This window comes from Diplotaxodon limnothrissa, linkage group LG12 (assembly GCF_057381915.1).
Source record: "Diplotaxodon limnothrissa isolate DT_005_m linkage group LG12, D_limnothrissa_male_GT1.1, whole genome shotgun sequence".
NCBI classification, from domain to species: Eukaryota; Metazoa; Chordata; class Actinopteri; order Cichliformes; family Cichlidae; genus Diplotaxodon; species Diplotaxodon limnothrissa.
The window spans coordinates 36,907,938-36,935,033 of NC_140607.1; the positions used below are offsets into that span (position 1 = coordinate 36,907,938).

Consider the following 27,096-nt stretch of genomic DNA (forward strand, 5'->3'; position numbering starts at 1 on the left):
AAAAGCAGTTTATTGCATGTCAGTTTTAAAAAGTCTTTATTATTTTTACTTGTCACTGCAGGAAAGCACCGGTGGAGTTAATGGTGCCAAAGTTTAATGCAGAACAGACAAAAACTGCAGTTCCCCTTGGTGTGTGGTGAATCCGTCCCACAGACTTCCATGTTAAAAAGCCAGTTTAACAGCATGAAAGCATGTTTACAGCCTGCCACAGAAACATTTGGGGTCTCGATGGATAGTTTCGCCCTTCATAGCAACCGTAACTTGGATACCGTCAAACCTCCAAGTTTTAACACTTCTGAAAGGCTGTTTCCTAATCCTGTCAGTCAGGTGACCTTTGCTTTGTTTGTGGCAATGATCATTTTCTGCTTACGTGCAGCAAAGACAAACAGTCAGCACATTAAGCATGTGACTTTTCTGCTTTTCACCATTTTTAGAAAAGCAAATCCATTACTACTCTGTCCTTTGGTTATTGTAAGGGCTAGAATTAGTTATGTCACTGACCTTTATGTTTCAGCTTCAAAGTGTAGCTCGGTGGGCCGCTGTGCCTGGTTAACCTATAAAATCAGCCTCCACGTTCATGCTAGCAGATACCCCGAGGCCCAACCAGTCGGTGACCTTTGTGCTACAGTAAATGGAATCTGACCCAGCACAATGATCTATTTTTACCTGTGCCCATCCCGCTCAGCACTGCTCCGTCGCTGACACCTGAAGCATTGGTGTTGTTGGTGGGGGCGTTGTGAGGCGCCAGGCTGGGCAGGAACAGACACCTGCACGGGACAAGAAGAGGACAGATTAACGGCTGCTATCTGGGGAAACGGCCGTGACAGACACAAGACACGTCAACAGCTTGCACGCGCATTTGTTGCGCGAGAGATTTACTGCGCGTTTGCTGAATGTCCGCTCCAGTCTGGCTCCATCGCTTAGGTAAACTGTTAGAAAAATTCCTCCCAACTTCCAGAAAACAGTATGGTAATTCACACGCTTCAAAACACAAGCTTCATGTTATAATATGGAAATTTTGAGCTGCCTAATACTCGCGGATTAATTATGTATGAGAAGGAGATAGAGGTGGGATGAAAGCGCACATTCAGAATCATTTTTCAAAGGAAATCTGTTCAAAGTCAGCTGCAGCCCCCCTGCACTCGCTAAGGTTGGTGCTGATAGTGATGATAATGATGATAATATTCCAATTAATTGTCAAAAAACAGGGTGATGCCTGCACAGTGAGACCACATACACAACTCCTCAGTAAGCTCGAGTCTGATGTCTGTATGCACTGCCGTCCACTTTCTCAAGGACTTCTCCTGCAGACAAAGGCTGGCAATCATTCGACAGAATTACAAAGATTTTTCTTTGTGAGTTGGCGTTGCGTTCTGCTGACTCACTGCCCCTCGGTGAAGGTGCCATTTTCTCCTCTCTAATCATCCTGAACCAGTACTGAAGACACTGGTGCTCTGGGAAATGAACAGGAGGATTTGGGGTTTTCCCCTCTTCAGGGGAGACAAAGAAGTCCTTAGAGTGTGTCAAGGCCAATTCATCCAGAAACCTGACAGATTTGAACTGAGCTGCACTGGAGGACACTGCAAAAAGCCCAATTAAAATAACTGTAAATCTGCAGTATTTCACTGTAAAGTAAAATAAATGTAAATCTGTGGAAACCCAGTTAAAATAGCTGGAAAGCTAAATTAAAACTGCAAATTTGTAGTTATTTACTACACTTTTACTATTTTACTACAGATTTACAGTTCTTTCACTGTAAAGTAAAATAACTGTAAATCTTCTGTACAATAATGAACAACAGAATAACTGTATTTATAAAACTCAATTTCTCTTACAGATGTACAGGTATTCCAGTTTTACAGTTATTTGACTGTAAAGTAAAAACATATTTTATTGCAAATTTACTTTTTTTTTAGTGGAAACTACAAAACTGCAGCAGAAATATAGAACTGTATAGATGCAAATACATGATCAGTCTCATCTTTATGAAGCATAGATCGTAAACCAAAGATGCCATTGTTACATCCCCCATCTGAGCTTATTAATGCGACCTTAATAAGGTCACATTATTAAGCTCAGTGAGGGAGAAACTGAGGAACGGAGAGCACTACTGTCAGCTACAAACACCAAACTAAACCCTGATTTCTTGTCCTTTTTTGTTTTAATGGGAACTATTCACACACAAAAAACTAAATGTTGTATTCAATAAGACTTTAAACTAATGATCAACACCATAAACTCATCAGGAAAGTGTTCACCAAGGAAATGAGGGCTGTTTGCTCAACTTCTTTTTCTGCAGCAAGAGGAATTGCTCTCTGCTGCCCATTTAATTAAATCCAACTTTAGGGCACTTCTGCATTGTGTAAACTTTTTAGATGTAGGATACATCCATCTTTGGGACGTGTATGTGTTTTTCTAATATAAAAGCAGTTCAAACCACCTCACTGCAATCCCAAAGTTTTAAAATTAAAACCGAGAGCAAAGCTTGACTGATTTATTTCTGTACTTCTGTCTTTAAAAGAAAGATGACTTACCGCAACTCAGAGGAAATGAACATCGATTTTAACAGCTGTTTTTATGCTGATAAGCACAAATCAATCCATGCACTCAAACGGTGAGGCCAGTGTCACCAGGTATTTACGTATTCTTCTTCTTTAATATAAGTTCATTGTTTTTCAGTGGCAGCAGTAACGTGTAATGGGATAAAGTACAGACTGGCTCAAATTGGATACGGACGTATGAGTTTCTGGAAACCCAAAACAGTTGTCTCATTTTTCATGAGATTTATTAATGATAATGGGTAAAACTGGACTACACAAGCAATGTGAGCATCTCCTTTTATCTTGACATAACTGTAACAGTCACACATAAAACCTTCATTTTTATTTGTTCGCCACAAATTCTGCATTTTAATAGCCACAGTCACGGAGCCCACAATGACCTGGTTTTTTCCCACCTCCTCATCTTCTTTTTCCACCTGGACAGGAAGGTCAGAGGTCAGGGGTAGCTAAAGAACACCGTCCCAGAGGCTGGCAGGGATTCAATAAATTTTTATCAAGGACACTTCTCAAGGACAAGTCACTGCGCTGGGCCCCAGTTTAACAGACAGCCTGTCAAACTAACAAGTACACCGCCCTGCTGCCTCAGAGTAACTACATGTAGCTGTCTCTTTCATCACCCCAGGTTAGGTTATTAAAAAGACAAAGAAGGAAAAAAAAGCACTGCAGGGATTTCACCGGCACGTTATGCTAATTTATCTTCTTCCAGCGAATGTTTTCTCTTTAATTCTTTTAAAAAAATGAAATAAAAAATGTTTCCTCCACCCTTAACCGTCAAGACTGAATCTTCCTGGCCTCATGTGGGTGAGTGTGCATCCATGTGTCCGGCTCTGTGTAAAACTGTTGTGTGTTATAGAGAGTGCGTCTGTGTATGAGAGTCCTAATAGCAGCAGAGGCATCAATATTTCATGTTGACAGATGGGAGAGAAAGGAGAGGCCATCTCTCTCTGGATGTATGAGTGTGCGTCGTGTGTCTCCTCCTCTGGTTAGCAGAAAGTGGGCCACTGCCTCGTTGCCTGTGTGCTGCTGCTGCTTTGCTGCGTTTTCAGGAGAAACTCCATGTTTTATTCTGAGCTGGCTGCTGTGATGAGTCGCACAGGTTCTTCTGAGTAAAGGAAACAGCAAAGCTAAGAAAGTGCGATCGCTCGGAGGGGGAGGGATTTTTCAAAAGCAGTAGATAAAAAGCAACTGAATCACACGCTCGATTCCTGACAATCTCAGGAAGTTTTGACACTACAAGAGGCTTCTTGGAGTTGGTGCACACTTTTTAAAGAGCTTAAAACATGTTTTTAAAACTAAAGAGTTTTTAGAGCATTTCTGAGAGCTAAACAAAGACTAGACTGGATTCCTCCTGTCGTGTAAAGACGGGTTCATTAGTTAAACTAATCATTTTAAATTTGCTGTAAGTGTGGATGTGAGAGTGTCGGTTGTCTGTCCATAGTATAACTCACATTTCATCCTATATCATCTGGGACAGACTTCAGTTAAGTAAGGCAGCACAGACTTCTCGTTTTAATGCAGACTGACTGTGGTTACGTGCAGTCACCCTTCAAAAAGGACCAATCTGAGCCAAGAAAAGCCTGTGAAATAAAAGCTCATCTGTGCCACAACTGAATACTTTCACATGTTCTGAGATAGGAATTTGTCTTAAATAAAGGTGGTTAAAAACATATAGTCAGGGGGCCAGAAACAGGCCGCTGAATGGTTTTGCAAAATTGTAGAAAATATATTAACAGTATAATGTTTTATACAATTAATAACTTATTCATACTTCTGGTGTGGTGATGCTGGCACTGCTACAGACAACTAGAGTGGAAAGATGAATTTTCAGATCCTGTTTGACACACACAAATGTTTGATTTGGAAGATTAGTGCTGTCTTATTGTGTGTAGTACTGACATCACTGCGGTCCTCAGTGTACATGCTGGTGTAAAAACAGGTGGTTAAATCGCATGGCAACCAAGGGCCTGAAAAAGTGCTGGATGTCAGTTTGTTGCTTCCACTTGCTGTTTGTTACAGGCCGAGTCACCGACACGGGATGTTTTGTGCAAATTTAGATATTTGGTCTGCTAAGCTTGCATTTTTTTCATCAGGGTAAAGAGAATCTCACTGCAGTTTTTTTAAATCAAGTCTAGTCTTACAAAACACTGAAGGACCCTGGGTGCAGAAATGCAAACTGAATGAATATACACGTTTCCCCAGCCTCGGCCATCTAATAATTCGGTGCAGTTGGCTCACAGTAACCAACCTGACAGAAAACCTCTACTATGATCTTCTGCAAGATGCACTTATGAATATTCATGAAGAATGTAACACATCACAACTGCGTCTCAGCTCAACATGTCCGCAAAAGCATGGGGGCGAAGTGTTGAGGTCACAGCCCACACACCGTCTTCTGACCCCCGCGCTGACTGTGGTGCTAACACACAACACAAACCGGGGGGTGCAGGGGGCGACATCAGCCGCGGCACAACGAGCAGCCGAGGGCTCCGTGTGACATAAAAGGCGGAAAATAAGCCTATTTGTATGCACAGCTCCACAACTGGAGGCGAATAACAGGCTCCTGCTGAGACAGTAGCAGGTAGAGACACTCACACACAACCTGTTTAGGGCGGGGGAAAATAACGTTACATCCTCAGGCGTGTTTCACTGGCGAGGAAAATTGATCCGCAAAGAGATTTAGGGCGAAAATGGTTTACAAAAGAATGGGCACCATCTGTTACTCCACCCATAAGGACAGGAAAAGTTACAGGAAGTGTTTATGCTTTATATACATCGTATATCTTATAAGAGTATCCAATCACGGGAGTGCACGTTAGATTTTTCTGATGAAAAATAACTGTAAGAATCAAGTCTGCCACTCTTATATGGATATAAAACATTTACAAGTTATACTTCTTTATATACAGATTTGTTTCCATAAAGGCATCAGTATTTTCCAAAATGTACACCAAAGTTTGTCCCGCTCCTTAAGTCTGAAAGAGATTGTCACATTAATATAATTTTTAATTTAATAAGGACTGAAATGTAGAAATGTAATGAACAGAATAGCTGTTGCCTCTGTGTTGCAGGGCACATGTTTACAGGAGCATGTTTTGGTTTCATAGCTGCATTAATGTCAAGTTGATATATACTTTGCAAGCAGCTGTCACAAACATATCAATTCTGTCTCCTGATATCCAAGATAAGCCAAGTTTGGTCAGGCTGAAGGTCAGGTTAGAATCCCCCAGAACTTAATCATGAGACATCCTGTGTGGCAACGTCAGAAATCCAGTGTGTTAAAGACACATGTTAGCATTTTTGAACTGGGCCTCAGAAATGAAAGGTCACAAAGAACCGGGTAACAAAGGTCTCATCTGAATAATGTTACATTGTTGCAAATATCATAATCAAAAATATAACCATTACTGCATACGACTGGAAAACCAAATGCACTTAAGGTCTGTTAACCATAACTTACCCAAAGCCCTCCAGCGAGCTGTCAAACTCCACGAATGCAGGTGTAACAGCTGATCCGTGCAGGCGAATGTCATGGGGGGTTGTCATCGACACCAGGCACTTGACTCGGGTGAGGGGTACGGTGCTGCCCTCAGCGGAGCGCACGAGGCTGCGGCTGATGCGATACTGGCCATTGTCCTCCGCCGGCGTGGTGAAGACGCTGTCGGGGCCGAAGCCCTCCATGGAAGTGGTCATGCTGTCTGTGAGATTAAGAAGGCGTGGTTAGAGTCAAGACATGCAAGATCCACGATTCAGGACTGAAAGGTGGCTCCTGTTTGGTTAGCTATTCAAATCAATAACATTTTATTTATATGGCATCAAATGACAAGAACCGTCGCCTCAGGACGCTTATTAGTCTTACTTTACTTTTTAATTCATGACATTCAAAAGCAGAAAGATGTAATTGTGAAACGTGCAAAATTTTCTAGTTCTGTTTCAGTTCCTTCACTTTGTACAACACATACAGTATCACGCAGCTGTTTGTCTTGCTGAAGACACCTCTATTTAAAGCAGATGACCTGTGATGACATATGTGGACCCTGCCTGTGAATAGACACTCCTGTCATTTTGGTATGAGTCACAAACCGAAGCAAGTCTGTCCACATGGGTGAAGTTTCTCTGTGAGACCAGCATGAGGAATGCCCCGTCTACCTGGAGACTGTCCACGGTATGAGAGGGTTGACTTAACCCAAAGCTTTGTAGGTAGAGCTGTGAAAGGCTGCTGTTGCTTGGCATTTCTCTTTCCTCTTAGAGTCTAAGGATGCAGATTCATGCGAGTCCAAAGGCAAGAAGTATTCAGTCGATGACCCAGCAAACAGCTGAGTAAACACATGGAGTATGTTGATGGGTTAAGCCAAGCGTGAGCCATAACCATGTGAGGCACGAGCTGCATGCTCACCAGGACGACGATGACATGCAGGACCGGACATTCATGGATAGTTGGTAGATAGCGTGTGAACCAGCCTGTCACCGCTGCTGCTGTGCGGGCTGGCAAAGACCACATGTCTCCCTTTTCCCTCTTTCACTATGCAACAAAAAGGTTGCAGGTGGAGCAGCCCTCCCCTCTGCCAGCTCAGAAACCGTCACAGTTCGTGGGGGTTTTTCATAAGCTCAGAGCCACAACAATCAAAATCCGCCTGCCCATGTTCCCAGATTTTGTCTCCAAGCTAATGGCTTCACGGAGCAAACCGCTACCACATCACTGTGCCCACCTATGGACCCTGTCTGGAGCTGGACGCCAGGTTCAAGTTGTCTTTCAGTCCATTTTTTGACTCTATAGCTATGAAGTTTCTTTTACATAATACTGGGTTGTTTCGAACGGCCTCTTTGCTGCCTTCAGTAAAGAGAGGGTGACCTTCATGCTTCGTCCGTGCATGCTTCTGGCACACGCTTTTCAGCTTCTCACTTTTTGCCCTCATCCTTTTCCATCTGAGGAAGAGATGAACCTTCATCTGTGTGTGATGTGAATCTACACTGACCACACTCAGAATGTGTGTTTATGTGGCCAAGCTGTTTAACTGCTGTAATAATCCAGCCAGAGATAAAACTCTGCCTAAGCAGAGGCTCTCCAACTGGATTATGGAGGCTATCTTCCCAGCATCTCACAGAACCAAAGGTCTCTCTTTGCCTCAGGGCGCATCAGGGGATTGGAAACCTCATGTGCCCCATTTAAAGGGGTCCCTGTGAGTGATATCTGTGCTGCAGCTAGTTGGCCATCACCACACACTTTTGTTCTGGTTCAGTGACAACTCTGGGGGCATTTATACATCCCTTCCATACTGTATGTGTGCTACCAAGTGAATCAACTGAAAGCGAACAGCTTCTGTTCCCTGAAGCAGAGGAACGAGGTACAAGACAGTCTCCCCACTGAGAAGCTGGGCTCAGTCAGGAGTGTTTATCAAACTGAGGGACGTATATGTGCAGGAGGGGCCTTAAATATGTCATTACAGGTCATGTGGCTTAAAGCTGTGGTTCAAAGGTGTCTTCAGCTGGCACACGCAGGGACGTCATATTCCACACTGTACGTACTGCATGTTGTTCCTCTTCTTCAGGGAACCAGACTACAGTCATAACGTTTTGTTCTAAAGTCAGAAACCTTATTGACCTGTTAAACTGTAAAGAATGAGGCCAAGAATTAACATGACCTTCCCTACATATAAGGTCTTAATGGAAAGATAATACAACACTTCAAGATAGTTAAGTTTAAATTTGGCTATTACAAGTTTCAAAATCAAACTTTAAAAAAAATCCTTAAACCTTAAAAATAGCCTGATTTTAAAACCCCGGAGCAGAAAAATATATGTTTTTTCCTCACTATAGAGGCAAATGTGTAGTCGGAAACCCAAAAGAAATACAAATGAACTTTTTACTCTTAGTTTAAAGCAGCTTGTTTCATCTCCCCATCTAACAGTGGTTTCTCTACTGTCCTAAAAATGTCTTGACAGAATTCCAGCACTTCAAATTTTGCATTTGTTTATTCAAAATAACATTTATTTTCCAATTAGATTAGATTCAGAGAGAGTGGTAAAAACCCCTCACAGCTTGGTCCGCCCATGAAAACTCCCACAGCACTGAAAACACCGACTGCGAGTAGGCCACATTAAATCAAAGCTGGATTTTCATCGCCCCAGAAGGGCGATAATAACGTCCCGCGCTAAGGTAACATATTTCACCTTCTATTGAGAACATGGGTCGTCTCATTTCTAAAGAGTCAGCAGATGTGACAAAGACGAATTGGATGAAAGCAAGAATTACAACAGCCATCAATGGCAGCTAATAAACCAGACTCTTCTCACAGAGAAAGATGGCAATATGTGCTCTCCCAGTGGCTGTCTGTAAAGAGCAGTAATTACTGGGGCCTTGATATCCATTCTCAGCTGGGAGGAGACACAATAAGCAATTAAGACATGCTGAGAAGCCCAGAAAATTACAAACATTAGCAGCTGTTGATGGAAAACAAGCCATTTGCATTACCTTCACAGAGGCGAGCCGATCTTTGTTTAAACATGGAGTTTACACGTCGCTTTAATCAGTGGACAAGAAGACCGCTCTAACAACTTCCTGCTTCCAAAAAGCAACGAAATGAAAAGCAGCTAAAGCACGTTGAAATGACGCCACGTGCTAATTAGTGTATCTGTAAGTCCTCGAGTCATAGCTGCATTCTGTCTACTGTCAGCTGCTGTCTGAATATATATAACATATAAATAACCATTACAGGAAGATTTAATTGGTAGGAGGGGTGGATATGAGCGTGCTCATCTGTGTCGCCATGTTAGCCATTTGATACTCAGGCTTCACGCCGCTTCTCAGCCTGTGACAGCTGGGATCAACTCCAGCGCTCACGAGATCCCAAACTGGATAAGCGGCTAACAACACGGATGCAAGGAAGGACACCTGATTAGGTTTGCCTTCTATCTTTGATCCGGCACGGAAATGAGGAGCTCTGGATAAATTGTAAAGTTCATACGTAATTAATTCCGATTGTTCCTCCGACCACTCTGAAAGCACACGGACCATCTGAGCATTTTAATCTGGCGTTAAGGAACTAAGCAAAGCTCATACTCTAACATCAGATGTTATTCTTTGGGGAATTCATCATAGAGCAAAGAAAAGATGATTCTCCTTTTTTTTTTAAAGCTTTTGTTAAAAAATAAATAAATAAAAATGACACTTTCTCCCAGGAGAAGCCTGCATCACAACGGCAGATGGGAATCGCTCCCAGGTGGCACATCCTTCATAGCTGCACTTGGAAGGCTGCTGTGAAAAGAGCTCTTCAATTCTCAGCTATTACAAAGTGAGAATTTTACCTGTGTCGGTATAAGAAACTATATTTGTTCGACTAATACCAAAGAACGTTGTGTGATAGGTGATAAAACAGAAACACAGAGGTTTCTAAGGTGGTTACCTTTTAGTCGGCACTTTAATAATACGTTTGAGGCCTGTAACCCAACTATAACAAATACTTATGCAGGCAGTTTAATACTTTATCCTGGGATAGATTCTATCTGTGTGGATGCAGTGTGTGTAGTTGGTATGATCCAGTCTATGCACTTGGTAAGTGTAACCGACTGACAGCTGATAAGAACACCAAAACCCGACTTGTGTTTTATTTAATATCTCTGACAAAAAACACTTGTAGGAATATTTCACCGGAGATCTGTGGAACAGTGAGTACAATGATCGAATGTTACAATCTTACTTCTCATCTCGGCGTTGTAGCTGAGAGAGCTCGGTTTGTGGACCCGGTAGTTCTTCAACAGCTTCTTGTCCCAGGCGCCACAGTTCAGCGGGTTCCCGAGCCGTAAGAACTCCCTGAAGGGGAAGATAAGCAGGAAGTCAGGAATAAAGAAAGAACAAAGAAAAAACAATTAGGCCAGTATCACTGCTGAACTTCCTTTATTTCAGTTTAATTAACCTTATTTAAGTAGCGCTCCTGTTTTAAAATAACCTCAGCCTTTGTTTCCCCCCACTGTTACTGAAAATCCAAAAGTCCTTTCAGTGGCTTTGAGAAGAGCGCCTTTGTTTAGGCAAGGAACTAAACTAAAGCTTGCCTTCACACTTCAATCATCCTATTAACAACATGTGGAAGGAGGAAGTGAGCATGCATTTGGCTCGGCATCAACACGGAGGTGTTTTTCAAAAGTGATTACTTCTATACCCAAATGCACATTTTGCAGATACGCTCCCTAATATGCACATAGATGGTCCTCAGCCATAAGTGAAACCTTCCCAGAAATGAAAGGTACAAACTGGTGTCCAAACTTTTGCCATTAAGGATGCAGAAATCTTTTAAATATAGTACCTGGGCCGTGCTCGTGTAAAGCATGAGCCTCGAGGCCTATTGTACTCTTTTAGGCGCATTCCTGTTTTTCAGTGACACTATTACATAACCAATTAAAAACAACTGCTGGGTTTAGTCGTTGCACTCCCACAGGGTCCCCCTGCCATACTATGTCCTTTATGTTCTCATTAAGCAGTGAAGCACATCCTAATTGGATGCAGTTTGTTAAGTCAGCAGTTACTTCCGCTCCTCAAAAAGCTGAGGTTTACAGCATTTTCTGTCTGTCTCAAAGTCAGTGACATGGTTGACCGGCATGTAAGTGACACGAATGCAAAGTGTTGCTGTGATTGTTTGCGTCTGCTGTCAGAGCGCTCGATGTGCGACACCAGCGGCTGGAAGCAGACGATATCAGAGCGGCACCGAGGAGGCAAAAGACTCTGGAGCTTTGCTGCTGGCTGATGTTGACAGAGCAGAAACAAAATAAAAATGGGAAGTAGGGCTGGGCCATATTATACCGTTCACGGTAATACCGGTATAATGTTAGGCAACGATAGGAAAATGAAATATCGCGATAGAATATGAGTAAAACGCGCATGCGCAGTGCCTTTGTTTTCATACGCACATGGCCGATTGTTGAGTGAAACAGATGAACCAGAATTGGTTTGTAAAAATGGTGCAACTTCCGTGATGTGGAACTGGTTTGGTGTTTGTCCGTCAGATACACGACAAAGCACATTTTTTTGCAGAACATGCAAGCGGCCATCGTTATTGTCGTATTTGTCCGACTAAGATGCCCTTAAATCTGGGAGTAATCTGGGTCCTAAACTCCGTATACTTCAGGTCAAACGAACACTGCAGCATCACTTAGAGTTAAAAACTGTCTAAATTCTTTCATCTTTAATAAAACGATCAGCATTGCTGCTTTACCAGGTGTAACTATGAAGTTTAACTTCCAGGCATCCATGAAAACAAAATGTATTACATTTAACGGAGTTAGAAGTTAGCAGGAAGCTAGCGGAAGTTAGCTCGCTAGTTTCGCTAGTTACCTAAGCATGATGTAGCATGTTCTGACTGAGAGATTTCTGAAAAAATTCAAACGTACAGCTCTGCTATCACTTCCAACATAAATGAAGACAGGAAACTAAACAGCAGTGACGTTTGTAGGGTTACTGAAGTTGGGCTAGCTGGTATATAATGATGTGCTACGTGATCGCTAGCGACACAGCTATGTTAGCATAACATAAACAGTGAAGCTGGAGGACGAATACTAACACTTTTCCACTTATAAAAGTTAACGTTAAGGTTCCTCATGGTTAGAAACAAATGCAATCGCATGGCAGGATGCTGTAAAAGGACCAATCTTCAGTCAGGAGAACAACTGAGATAATCCATCCACAATACGAGGTTAGTCATTAGTATACTGCAACAACATGGGAATAGAGCAGCTGCCAGAGAATTCAACATTAATGAATCAATGGTACAGAATTGGAGGAAGCAAGAAGAATGAGTTTAATAAAGTTTGATTTATCTGACTGCTTTGTTTCGCTTAATGTGCCTTATAATCCCGTGCACCTTATGGTCCGAAAAATACGTACTGCACACTGCAGTTTAATGTTGCAAAGCACCTCTTTTTAACTTCAGTGGATATTATACATGGTTATGCTCAGGATATGTCAGCCCATTTCTACTGGAAATGCCTTTTGGTTAAACTTTCAGCAAGGAATTTGCATTTGCACTGTTACATTTTTATAAAGCTTTAATGTACATAAAAGCCAGCTTCTTGTTTAAGTGAAAATAAATGGAAGGTTGTCTTTTTGCGCTAGTAATGTTGTGGAGTTGTATTTTGTCTCGCATCAATTATATCGTCAGTTATATCGTTATCGCAAATTTTCAAATATATATCGTGATAAATATTTTTGGCCATATTGCCCTGCTCTAATGGGAAGAAGAAAAAAATAAGAGAAGTGGAAATATGAAGGGTAGGCCTGACAGGGAGGGGGGGGGGAATGAAGGGAAGGATGGGGAACAGGCTGACAGACAGCGATACGTGTACCCCCAGCATAAATCCAGCTGGAGGGAGAGAATGTGAGCCAGGCAGGCCGCATTAACATATGAAAACAACCAACCATGTGCATGTCAAATAACTTTCAGTCTTGTCCCTCAACCCCAATCTCCCATCTCACGTAACAAGTCAAGCGGGAAATGAGAATCACTCCGTTTTGCCTGCATATAAAATCAGTCTTCATTCAGTGAAACCCGACAATGCAAATGCACATTAGCATGATAAAAAAACAAAACTGCTTTCCAAGAACAAAATGATTTTGTTCATAAAATATTATTTGCTCCAAGCTCAGGTCTGTGCAGAAAAGTCCAGACAAACACTTTAATGTTTAAAAAACCCTGAATGTGAGGTATTACATCTCTTCATTGTTCTCAGGTTTTTGTGGGTCTGTCCTTTGGTTTCTTATTTACTGGTTAAATGGAGTAAAAAAAAAAAAATCGAACTTAAAAATAATGTTAGACACGTGTCACAAACATGACTAAAACCAATTTAAAAAACCAGCTACAACCAAGAAACAGCTGAACGTCAACTTTCCCTGAACAGCCGACCTTCTCTCTGAGACTTTAAACTGCACACGCTGGGATGTTAATGAATGAATGAATAATTAAATAATTATTAATTAAGGCTTTCTTTTCTTCATGTGGAAATAATAACCTGGACCGATATTTGGTTATGAATGAGATTTAGATCCCTCCTCCGTCTGATGGACCTCCATAAAGCAAAGTAACGCACTGCCTTTTCTTTTTTGTCTCTAATACTTTATATATCTTACTTCACCACAGATAAATCTGTTTTCATGTGATGCATTTGTTCACTATTTAAACCTGGTTGCTGATTCTGTTCCATCAGCAGTAAAGTACCTCATGAAACGGTGTGCATCAGAGGTTTATTGTGCTTAGAATTAAGAGTCTGAGAGAAAGCCTCATAAAGATTTGGGTTTGATGTAATGTTGGTTAAGGGGGTCTGAGGTTGGGTTTAAGGTTGTAGTATAAATAGTAATTAGTTAGACTAATAATTCATATTTTATTAATATAGAAGATGTTGATTGGCTCCAGCTGGGACTGCATTCTTTGATCTGGAAAAAGAAAGGCTGTGTCAGAGTAAACGGACTGTGCAGGTGTCAGCTGGCGATAGCACCGCTGATGTTAGCCAGACTCACCTAATCTGACCTTGTGTGTTTCTGTGATGTTAGTCAAGGATTTCATCTGAAACTTCATTTAGATTTTCAAAAAAAAAAAAAGAATAATAGTTAAAATATTTGTTTGAGTTGTCTTGCTTTTATGCTTTTATTTTAATCTCTTTATTATCATCTGAAACAGTCATTGTTGGGGCAGCATTTCAGTGTTGAAGCTTCTCAGTTTAGGTTTGTTGGTGCCTACATCATGTTATCAACATGGCCAGCTTCAGTACCTGAGTGCTATCGGCTGCAGGGCCTGCGAGGCCAGCCTCTCGAACATCCTCTGCAGCGGCGGGTGCAGAGGGTGGTCTTCATCGCTGAGGGCCTGGCTGCAGCGCTGCAACAGTCGCTGATGGTGGCAGGCTTCACACAACACCTGCTGGTTCCTCTCGCTGTTCACCAGGAGCTGCAGGATGTTGGCGACTGCCAGCTGCAGGTCGAGGGCATGCTGGGAGGAGCAGAAAGTTGGAGAGCTAGACGTTAAAACCAAGACTAAGACTTAAGCTTAGTTTAAATCGCCCTGTAAAGAGGCAAAAATAAGCAAAATCAGGAAATTGTGAGAGGGTGCTTTGGGCAATTCACTGATTAGTAAGTTAATTACCTGCATGTAATCATTCAATACGACTGACTTTCCCCTAAAACACACATATGTAGCTGACTCACGCTGTCTGGCTGCCGTCTGACGTGAAAAACCCAACTGAAAAAAGGCACTTCCTGCCTGCCATCGAATCCCTTCACCCACTTTGACAGGAAGCACATTGCCTTTCATTTCCTCACCTCTGGCTGGCTGTCAGAGGAGACGGAGGGCAGCAGGTCCACCATGGCCAGCACGGCCCCTGGGTGAATGACCACCATGTCTGTTGAGGACGATGAGGAAATGGGGTGGGAGGAGTTCGTTAAGTGGAGCTTCAGGTCAGTCAGGGCTTTCGCTGGTGCAGGGGGCCCCGACGTGCCGTAGTAACCGTGTCTGGGAGCACAAAGGAAGAGAGAGGGAAGTCAAAATTGGCTTTTTCAAAGCAAGCTGCATGAAAATATTCACATAACATTTCACACAGAAACAAAAGGTAAAAATACTGTGAAAACTTTGCTCCTGTAAATATAAACTTTTCTTTTCATAAAGGATCAGAATGTTGAGTTTTTGGCCACGGAGAAGCCTGATTGTCCCCGTTAATGGAAGTTTGTTTACTCTCTAAACCACTCGAGTCGCAACTGTTTACAACTCCTGCTCTGCTGTAAAATATGTAAGTAGCTCACAAAAACACAAAATCTTATTCATAATCAAAGTCGCAGGATCTTCCAGGGCTCAGGGGGAAACCTTGCTCTCCTCCCAACACTGATCAGTGTAAGCATTGTATTTAACACCGACTGTAACTTTAGTCAACACCAGTCGAGTTGTTTGCACACTTCAGAGATCGAGGTGTCAGATGGCTACAGTTCCATCCAAAGCAACAAGCCCCCTACCCTCCACCCCCCACTGTGCAGGCAGCAGAGAGTAGGAGATGTGCAGGGGCCTGCACTCGGGCAATTAGGCAAAATAGGTGTGTTACTGCGATGCAAATCCCTCCCCAGGAGAAATGCAGAGCTGGAAAGGTTACAGTCAGCATAAAACGCTGGGGGGCAAGAAAATGAACCAGACTGTTGATGTTCACAGCAGCTGGTGGATTCTTTAAACTGTTTTTGGATTCTTCAGAATCGAATCACTCGTTTAATTGATTATCCGCTGCCGGATAAAACATAAAAATCTCCTTATGTTTGCCTCCTAGTAGTTTCTAACTCGGCTTTGAGTTGCTGATTTATTTCATTATTTGTTCTGATTTCTTTTTGTTTAATCTGTGAAGTTCTCAACTATACATTAGAAAATCATTAAAAGCAGAGTTCGCCTGATTCAGTGATAAATGCAGTGTAATGGAAGCAACATGCTTTGGTAAACGCCAGCTGTGCTGAAGGTGGTTAGAGCTCACACAAGCTACAGAGGAGGAAACCAAGACTAAGCCGGTCAGGTTTTCAGGGATTACAAACCTTTATGAGTGCAGGTCATACCTTAAAGACCTGTTAATATAATATTATCCCAACAGAGTACTTCATTCTCACTCTGCACAATTATTTGTGGTTTCTAAAAGTGGGACGTGAGGCAGAGCTTTCAGTTATCACCCCGTCCTCCGTAACCACCCAGACGGGCACCCTCTCTACTTTAAGATTAGGCTTAGGAATCACCCACTTTTCATTTTAAATCAATTTTAATTTTCTTCCATTTCATTTATATGATCGCAACAACAGTTCGCTTAAGACCCCTCATATTGTAAGTTAAAGACCGTAGACTAATACAGAAACGACCCCCTTTGAGCGACACTTGACAACAGCGGGACGGAAAAACTCTTGTTTTACAGGAAGAAGCCTCCGGCAGAAGCAGGCTCAGGGGGGGGCGGCCATCCACCGGCTGGAGACGAGGCCTTTATGTAGCATTAACCTCGTCTACTCCTTGTCCTTTTCTCACTCTTTTTTCCTTTCTCTTTTCTCTTTCCCTTCAGCAGATGATATAGGGGATTATTGGAGCTTTTAACTAATAAGGTAAAGTCTTAAACTTGGAGAATAAAGCACCTCGATGTTACTGGTGAGGTGTATTGGTGCTATATTTAAACAAATGAACAGAAAAACTGAATCGGTGCAAACATTATGAATCTGATTTATTCTCACAATGCCTGATTACTGTGGCCCAGGCACCCCCCGTGTTTCCTGTCAGGTGTTTTGTGTAAATGGAGACTTAAAGCTTAAAGTGTAAAATCTTGCTTTATTTTCACGCTGCTGTTTCAGATTTAGCTGGCTCAGCGTGGACACGGTCTAAAAACATGAGGTATCCTAGCGTGCAACTGAAAGAGTTCCTTTTTCAGACTAAAGAACATTAAAAAAAAACAAGAACAGCTTTTTCATGTCACTGTCATAAACATGATGATCACGGCGCTGATTGCTGCAATTTGCACATCACAATCACCGCCATGTTCTTCAAGGCAAAACTCGCTGTTTGAGCTGAGCAGCAAAATGACACCAGACAAGCTTTTGTTTTTATGGAACAATGAAAAAAATTAAGTATTTAGCAACTTTCTTCATATTATTCAGGCTGCCAAATAAACCTGAGTAAACTAAGGCTTCCGATCATAAACAGACTTGTTGAAACTGAAGTAAAAACACAGGAAGCAACTGCGACGCTATTAAATCCACAAAGAAGATCTTATAATGAAGTGCATTAGCAAGGACGAGTGCCCCATCATCTCTAATTGTCAAATTAGTCCTCCTCATGAATATGCAGTGTTGGAGCCGATCCAGACAGGCGGAGGGGGAGAAGTCTGCAGGGGAGAGACCCTCGGCCTCACCTTGACAGCAGACAGCAGAGCACATTTAAAATGTCCCGACCAGTTTTGCCTTTGTAAATGAAATTCAAATAGGAGCAGAGATTGGGTTTTTAGAGAGAGAGGGGCAATTTCAGCAGATAGAAGAGAGGACAGAGGAGCACAGGAGGAATGTGATGAGAAGAAAAACGCACAGTAATTTAGACTGAATCTGTCTGACAGTGTGGAGAAACGTCTCAGCGGGGGTCGCAACAAAACATGAATTCATTTAAAGCAGTTTGTGTATGCAGCTAAGAGCTTGAACTACTGTTTTAGTCATTCTACTACTTTAAATCACCTCCAGTATTAATTTGTTTTTTAAAAAGGTCAAGGCCAACACCCTGTTTCAAAGAAATGAAGCCAGTAACATCTAATCAGGATCTTCTTTTGTCCGTGCTTCATTTTCAGGCTTTCAAATCAGCATTTACGTGTGAACGAAGAGTCAAAACACACAGAGAAAACTGCATTTACCAAAAAATACATTTTTCTTGCACGACATCACTTACTGCTAAACAGATGACTGTGACTCACTGACTTGTCATTTTCTGTAGATGCTGAAATATCTGCTGCACTCTTTTGGCAGCGAAAATCATAAAGTTTGAATCTGATAAAACAGTTTGAGTATGATGTTGTGGATGATCTCTAAGCCTCTGGACACCACAGGTAATATAGTTGTGTCTTTAAAACTACTCATGAATAGTGCTTCATTTTAAAGGCCATATAATATGCTGTTCTTCTTCTCGTCTACCAGAGTAAACCTCTAATGAGTCACGGTTAAAATTATCCTTATTTACTGAGCTCAACAAATTTATTAGACCAGCTGTCATAAACAGAAGAAAACAAGTATTTTAGGAATCTGTCAAAAACATGTTTCACACTGTCCTCTGAAAAAAGAGAAATTAAGTGTAAATAACTATAATTTGGCATCTTAATAACAAAAAATAGTTTCGCTTTCTTGTGATTTTTTTTGTAAAAAATGTAAAAAATTAATGAACAACAATAATAATTATATTTTAGCATTGACGTTCCACATAAACTATTAGAGAATTATAGGGAGTAATTACTAATTACAGCAGTGTTTAGTGCATCTATGGCACAAACCGCACACTTTGTGGTGGTTTAATAAATCGTATACTGGCCGTTGGTCTATGCACTCACTTCATCTAAATTAAGCTGCTTTAGCTCCTTGCTCTCCCTTTAAGTCGCCCTTCTTCTAATTGGCTGCCCCTCACAAAGGGGAACAGTCGGTGAGTGAGTGCGTCTGTGCTCTACGGCATCATAAAAATCAAAGAGTAAAAAAAACTGCCTGACACTGTGTGTTCAGAGCACCCTGAAGCCTGAGTGTCTCACATGGATTACCAGCACTTTGGGCATGATTACTATGAGCAGAAAAAGCATTAGGTCCTCTTTAATGTTCATATGTGTCTGTTTTAAAAATGAGGAAACAAGTTTAATTCCTGTAAAACAGCTAAAAGTAGCTCTATGTGACAGTTAACGGATCAGTGGTTATTCTGGCACACAGCAGGTCTCTTTTAGTATCTACTGAAGGTAAGCATGACAGAGAAGGAGGGATGAGGGTGAGGAAAGTGACAGAGCGCTGTAGCTACCTCTTCCTGGCGAGTGCTGGCGTGCCCCACGGGGAGGGCAGTGAGGTCTCGTGAGTCAGGCAGGGAGGCACCTGCTCCGCACGACTGCATCGCGTCACGCGCGCACACATTCAGACACAGGCATGCACACACACACGGCCGTGCAGATGGGCCAGACCGAGGATGAACAGCCAGACAGCGCCAGAGGTTAAAGGAAGAGAAACAGAAAGAGAGAAAAGAAGGGGAAGAGGTTGTTAGTGGAAAAGTGACAGAGAAAACAGGATCAGAGCTCCGGCTGGGGCACATGCACAACGCCACCTACACATGATCCTGGCATGTAGCGTGAGGAGATTACTTTAATAACTGCATTACTAAATATGGATAAGAAATCACAAAGTTTAAAGTTTGTTTTAGACCTTTGTGGTGCACACATGCAGATGGACTGTAATTATCCAGAAAATTAACATATCTTCAACTCAATTCGAGCTCAAACTAAGCAACTACAATCTGTCACAAAGAGCAAACAACAAAGTGACTGTCTTGAGAGTTTTTCTTTTGTTTGCAGAGGAATCGTAGGCGCACTGAAGTTTGGAATATTTGACAGCTGAAATGTCACGAATTCTGGAAAACATGACAGCACCACCAGGCTGTGCAGCTTCTATGTTATACTGCACGTGTGTGAGCGGGCAGCCACACTTTCAGGGGTTTCACAGTGGTGCAATATGCACACTGCTGACAGCTGGATATTATATCTGCTGGTTATTGTGTGAAGAGAGGATGGTGAAATTATAACATACAGATTGTGCATTTAGAGCTATATTTATTATTAATCTTGAATAAATGTTCCTAACAAAGCTGTACTGTTGGGTCTTTGCTTTGCTGACCTGTCAAAAGAATCTGTGGCCATCTTGTACAGATAGATGAAGAGCTTGCTGCAGTGCTTGAGCGTAGGGCAGACACTGTCTCCTGCACAGCCTCCAGGGACGGCCTCGTCCTCCAGGAGCCTCTGGAAAGGCTGAGCGTTAGAGGGGAACACACTTGTGGGGCCCAGCTTCTTAGTGTCTGAGAAACAGCCCAGCAGCCTGGAGGACGGCGAGCAGTTGTTAGGAGAAGGCAAGAGGACAACCATACTCATACAAACAATCATAACACGTTCAAAAGTCTTAATTTCACTCAACTTCAACTATCTGGATGTTTTTCTGACAAACTGTGGTCTACTCGACTGCTCAGTGTGTTGTGTCCACAAAACAAAACGTCTTCTTTCCTGAACAGGCGGTCCTTACCTGACCGCGTCGGCCAGCTTCTCGTACTGGATCTCCGTACGGAAGAAGTGCGAGTTGGCTGGCTCGTAGCGCATGGCGGCGGTGAGCGTGCAGAAGACTGTGTGCAGGAGCTCAAAAACCTGGTTCTGGTTCACGCGCTCCCAGCCGTGTCGCAGCGGCTGACACAGCGAGCGCTCCATGGCCACCAGAAGCGAGGTGACGTAGACGAAGCCGCCCACCTTGCGGAACACCGTCCGAGTGCGGTGACTCTCTCGCAGCACGGATAACAAAGCCTGAAGAGAGGAAGGATTATTTCATTGGGATTTTTACAGACGGACACGTCTACAAACGCTACTGTTTTTGCTTTAGCTAACGTAGCTTGATGCGTAATGTCTTCTGACGATGTCACACGCCATGTTTCTCCTTCCCTGACAGACCTGAACTCCCACTTATTTACTTTATAACTTGCTCAGTTATTTTCTCCTGTCTTGATTTTTCATCTCATTTATTTTTTGTCAACCCCTTCAATCACATTTCTATTCATCAACTCATTTTTCCTCTCATTGTTCTTTTTCAGGGACATATTTATGAGCTCCTCTGGGTTTCTTCGCCTCGCTGCACCGACTCGGTTTTTATGGTTTGCATTTGCAAGCGACCAAACTGAAACATCAAACTGTAACCTAGATATGCGTCTGGGGAGGTAAAAAAAAAAAAAAAAAAAAATGCCTGAGAACACAGAGCGACTATGACAGGCAAAGGTTTTAATTGGCAAACAGGGAGAAAAATGTCTGCAACCGACAGCAGGTGAAGCTTTTGAATGACACCGGTGACGTGCGGTGTCAATAAAAAATAAACAGCACCACCGGGAGCTTTTTAATATCATCACCTCTGAAGTAAAAATGATGGAAGCATGCGATGCACAACTAAATGATGCATGCTTCTCTGCATACTGCAATAAGTACATGTGCAGTATTTCGGTCAAGAATATAACAAACTAAAGAAGTACTGGTACTAATGTTACTCAGGCTAACTTGACAGTCGTGGATATCTGAAACCAATCAATACATTATTTTTATACACTTGTAATGGTAACGTGAGGAAAAATAACTCTTTAAACACCAGGACGTCAGTGTGGAGAGCAGAAGACGGACTGCATTAACCAAATTCAATCTTAAAACTATTCCATAGTTGATGAAAATGATTTATTTATGAAAACTATTTATTTTTCCTGATTTTGCTGTACTGGAATCATCACTTTATTTCTGATTTGCACAAATAACTCTCATTCTCTGACACTCTCAGTACCCTGAACTCATTTATTAAACAAACTTTTTTATATTTAGTTATTTTAAAATTTAATGTTTTAATGTTTTGGTATTCCCACAACACCTGGGATTGATTATTTAAGATAATGATTAAATAATCAATCCCAATAATAATCACAGACCATCTCAGAGGGGGGCATTAAGTGGGGGAGAAGAGCATGAAGGTAGAGAAATGTAGGGAGGAAAATAGAGGAGAAGACAGAGAGTGGAATGCAGGGATGAGGAAAGATGAAAGGGAGTGAAGGAAGACTGGGGGGGAGTAAAGAAGATGAGGGGGGAAGGAAGATAGGAAGGCAGATTGGGAGAAAGAGAGGGAGGAAGGCTGGGAGGAATAGGTGGTGGGGAGGGAGCAAAACAGGGAATAAGAGCGAGATACCAAGGAGGGCGATAGGAATGAAGAAAGGAAGAGAAAGAGGAGGCAAGGAGGGAGGAAAAGAGTCAGGAAGGGAACATGATGGGAAGGCTAATCGGCAGGAAGCGAGGGAAGGACATCGAGTGGAATGGGGGACGGTGGTAGAGAGGGAGAAGTGAACAGAGGACAAAAAAGAAAGAAATGGGATGAAAAACAGGAGGAGGGTCGAGTCCTTGGTCGACCGCTTCAATTTCAGGGCTTTGATTTAGTTGTGAATATTCTGTAGTTGCACAGGATGCTTTGCTTCTGTCCAGTCGGTGGGACAGGCTTATTTGGCACCATGAGCAGGATCAGGAAATGCTGACCAAATGCTGAAAAAACCCTGAAACTCAAAGGGGTAGATCAACTCCACGGTCTTGTCTTCTGGAGACTGTGGTTTGTGGAAGGCACAAAGAGTTGTCTCAGACCGCCTAGGACAGGGGTCTCAAACTCGCGGCCCGGTGGCCACTTGCGGCCCACGCCACCCCTACTTGCAGCTGACGTGAAGAAATCTAATGCAATTTGACCCTTGAAGGTACTTTTTTTGTTAGGAAGGATGTGTTTGTTGTTGACTGCAATGTTCAAAGAAGTTCTTTAAAAAGCCAAAAATGATTTAATATGAAGGCAACATGAGCAGAGAGCACAAACATGTCGAGGGATTGGCTGCGTTAGTTCACTGAGAGTCAAAAACTAATGTGCACACTTATGTCTGCATTTTTATTTTGTTAAATACGAACAAAATTATAGCAGAAGTGCTGCCACGTTTCTGGCCGGAAAGAGAGGACGAGTTTGTTTATTTGGCAGTTCAATGAACGGCTTCGGTTAAGAGAGAGAAAAATTATTACGCTCACATTTGCAGATTTGTCTTGTTAAACAATATTTGAAATTTAAAAAAACAAAAAGAAAACGCTACATTTTCAGAAACATTTGTGGGTGTTTTCTTGTTTGTTTTGTACTACTTGAACACTAAGTGACCCTCCAATGAGACGACAGAGCCAGCAGTGGCCCACAGCTCATTCAAGTTTGACACCCATGGCCTAGATCTTTGCCTCTGTTCAGCTGGTGGAAAAGGTTCCTCTGTTTCCAGTAGGACAGGATCATCAGATGCACTTTCTTGTTCTGTCACTTCAGAATCATTACAGTGACCAACAGTGCAGTTTGAGTAATGAGTAATGCAGTACTGAGGTTTTGTTTTTGCAGTGTATCTACTGAAGTGGCTGGTGAGAGTATGTGTATATGTATTTACTTTTGAAGCTGTGGTCAAATAGAGTTCACTGAACAAACCGTTATCCATGACGGACCACCCTAACCACCCTCTGTACCATTCACTCATCAGGCAGCAGAGCATCATACTGTAATGACTGTAGCACATGTATAGGTTATATTTATGTAGCACATATACACAGCACTGTGCAAAAGTCTCAGTCGCTCATTTCTCTATATCCTGTTAGGAAAAAGGTGAAAAATAGTGCAGTCAATTAATGAAACATGTGCCAGCACACACTGAAATACAGCCAGAAACAGAGTTTGTATGGTTTTAACAAGCTTGAGTGTCAATATTTATTATGACCACCTTTATTCTTCAATACAGCCTGAATTCTCTTAGGTGAGCCTTCTTGTAATATCTTTAAGTAGTCTTCAGGAATAATTCTCCAGGCTTGTTTAAGAACACCAAAACTTTTTTGTCAGACACGGTTCTATTGTGTACTTTTCTGTCCAGATACGATTTCCCTGCATTGGAAAAGCATACTTTAATAGCCCTTTAAAAACCAAGGTGGTTTTTAAAGAGCTATTAAAGTATAAAATTGTATTTTTTTTGGTGCAAAAATAAAATTTTATGCCTTTCAAACTCTGATCTTTGGCATTTTGCATCGATTCAGCTAAAGAAATGGGAACCAATCATGCGTGTTTGTGAGAGACTGATAGTAAAACGCCTAAAGATACAATTTAAACTAATTTGTACCCCTCAGCTGTAAAAGGCTCAAGAGCAAAGTCAACTCGGACTTTGACACTCATACCAATGGTGTTCCTAAAAATCGACCCCTAACCTCTAAAAGCAAAAAAAGACAAAAAGACAAAAATTTTACATTTACTTTTTGAAGTATTTTTTGCCTGTTAAAAACATTCAACTCAAGACTCATTCCATGCAATTATTAAAGGGGCAGTAGAGTCTTTGTATCTACCACTCAATTCAATTTTATTTATAAAGCACCAAATCACAACAACAGTCGCCACAAGGCGCTTTATATTGTAAGGTAGACCCTACAATAATACATACAGCTCATTACATCGCACTCCGCTGTGATATAATGAGCGGTCACAGTCACGTAGCTTTCCGTTGCCCTGGAGCTCCACCCATTTGTAGCAGTTAAAGCAACAGAAGATGCCTGGGACAGTTCAGCCATAACTTAAATCTTTTCCTGCGCATACATGCCTGGGTACAATCTTGTCACTGAAGTGGACGCGCAACGGGATATCATAGCGTGGCTCAAGCATGTTCATCGTAGTTTAAACCCCTTGTTTTGCACAACAGAATACGGCGTCCCGTCTGCAGCTAAACACCCCAGTAGCTTCTGTAATAGCTTTAGCCCGGTCAGACTGGGCAGCAAAGGGCTGCTTAAATACTGCAAACTCCTCTGCTCCTCCACTTGGACCGCTAGCACTGACCATAGCTATCGCTTGACAGACTGACCACGCGCACCATACACATACTTTTTTTTTCTTCTTTTTTGAATCTTCAGGTCACGTGCGTGCCGAACCGTGGAGTGGGATCGGTTCGGATTTCGGATCAACCGTGATCCGTTGCACCACTACTAACCTCTGACCTTGAGGTCCAGGTCACCGACATTTGTCTGAGATTTTTATTAGATACACCCATGATATCAATTGGATTTTTTTTTACATCACCTCGGTCTTGAGTTATCGCGATCACAAATTTGAGTGTTATGCCGCCCACCCGCCCAGCAAGGTGATGACAATATCCAATCAGCCTTTTATGGCTGAGGGGTAAAACGCAGAAGATTTGGCAGGCTCCTGTTTGACAGTTTACCTGCTCATTACCATGTTAAATGTTCAAGATCATGACAGCAACATTAGAAAAAGTACAGCTTGTTTGGAAGGGTTGCTTAGATGGATCCTCTTCTCTCGAAAACAAACATGGAAACACAGCGGCACAGCTTAGGTTTGTTTCTGAACCAACCACAGGACTTCTGGAACTACGTGGGGCATAATGCACAGCGCCACGCCTGACACCATATTAACACAAACACGTCATACTACTGTGCAGTATGTCAGCACGGTGGTGGAGGGGCGATGACTTATGTTTGCTTTGCAGCCACACGACCTGGCACCTTGAAGTCACCAGTACCAAAGTGTCCTACAGTCAAACGTGAGGCCACCATTAAAACTGGGCCATGCAACAGAAGACAGATCCCAAACTCTGCAGCAAAAGAAAAAACTCAATGAAGTCTTTTCTTTTGAAACACTGGTGGGACGTTAAGAGAGCTGTGCAAAAACTTCTGTCTGCAAACGTGAAATGAACTGAAGCTGTAAAGGGGAAAGGCTTCTACAAGACACTGAATCATGGGATGTTCTTAGCTTTTCACCTAGATGCAATAAGAAAAACTAAGAACATCCCATGTTTTGTTGCTAAGGAACACGCCACCAGTGAAATCTCACAGAGAATTGCATCCCAGTACTGAGAAATCACTGCACTGGATTTTCACATTTCCCATCGCCCATTTCTCAAAATTACAGCTAGAAAAGTAATGAGTATAACTGGGACCTATAAACATGTCCCACTGGAGGGACAGTGAATAAAGGAGAAGTAAAAACTGTTACAAGTTGCACCACTGATCCAGCTGTTTCCTGCTACTTTAGAAGACTTACAGACTCAGCACAATGCTTTTAAAACCAATCACAGGATGTTAAAGACATCCTCTTCCTGGGAAATTGCCACCAGGGTACATCTATACGCACATAAAACTTGGCTTTTGGGGTGTTAAGTTTACCAGCCATGGGGAGGCTTTAGGGACAGGCTGTTCTCTCTCGAGATATATACGTGGACACCTTCACAAGGGTGGTATCTCTTAGAGGGTCTGCAGTGCGTTAGTGTAAGTGATACTTAAACTCTGAAGAAGAGGGAGGAAAATTATTAAAGTCAAACCAGATTTGATATGAGTTCTTTGGAATCCTTTTTAGGGCGATAATTAAAATCCCTGATTAACGGAATTGGAGTAAAATGCTGACGGGTTAATCCAAGTAAAGCCTCGGCATGTGAATAACCTCGTTTGAAGGAGTGGAATCTGAAAATGCAATTACGCTTCAGCAGATGAGCCTCGCTCACATCCTGTCTGTGTGTGAGTGAATGTGAGTGTAGTGTATGCTTTTATGTGCACCTAGCTCTCAGTGCACCTTGTTTGAAGCAATTACTGTATGCAGGGCTTCAAATGAATATTGATTTTTTAAATTCCTGAGCCATCTCACTCAAATTCACAGACGGGTTTTTTTTTAATGTCTACTAAAACAAATTCAGCAGAAGTAAATGTAAAAAGACACAAACTGCACAAATTAAAAAAATATAAGTGGTGAATCCCAGCAGAAAGCGCTTCGACAATATTGATTAAAACAAAAAGAAGACGAATGAGTGGCGTGAGCCGTTACCCTCAGTATGTCTGTCTTCAGCTGCAGCTCACTGGGCGGTGCAGAGTGCATGAGGCCCAGCAACGTTCCCATGTCGTCGTCGCCGCTGGGCGACAGGACAAGCTGCTGGATGATGAGCAAAGCGTGTTCGCGACACTGGCGGTACTTCACGATGTTGTGAACGCAACGCGCGCCACCGAACTCTCTGAACAGAGCTGCAAGAAAAGAAGAAAACACAAAACATAATGAAATCAGGTCAATTAATGAATAAACCAGTTTGTTGCTGATGGGTAGATTTCAGAGTACTAAGAACCTGTGGTTGCAACATAATAAAGACTACATCCAAGTTTTACTGCGGTCGGCTCTAAAGTTGAGTCACAATTAATGTACACGCTGAGGACGCGCTGAACTGTTGTGTGTTTTTTTGCCGCTG

General features: G+C 42.3%; 1 protein-coding gene across 1 annotated transcript in view; it reads right to left on the reverse strand.

Annotated features, from left to right (window-relative positions):
• wdfy3 (WD repeat and FYVE domain containing 3) overlaps positions 1-27,096 on the reverse strand; it is a 123,614-nt gene that overhangs the window by 49,001 nt on the left and 47,517 nt on the right. The window contains exons 11-19 of the mRNA XM_085367561.1: positions 26,685-26,878; positions 20,328-20,599; positions 19,929-20,126; positions 19,066-19,149; positions 14,853-15,042; positions 14,309-14,523; positions 10,255-10,367; positions 6,019-6,256; positions 667-767 (exon numbers count right to left, since the gene is read on the reverse strand). Coding sequence (XP_085223687.1) covers positions 667-767; positions 6,019-6,256; positions 10,255-10,367; positions 14,309-14,523; positions 14,853-15,042; positions 19,066-19,149; positions 19,929-20,126; positions 20,328-20,599; positions 26,685-26,878 — 1,605 coding nt within the window. The remainder of the gene's footprint in view (positions 1-666; positions 768-6,018; positions 6,257-10,254; positions 10,368-14,308; positions 14,524-14,852; positions 15,043-19,065; positions 19,150-19,928; positions 20,127-20,327; positions 20,600-26,684; positions 26,879-27,096) is intronic.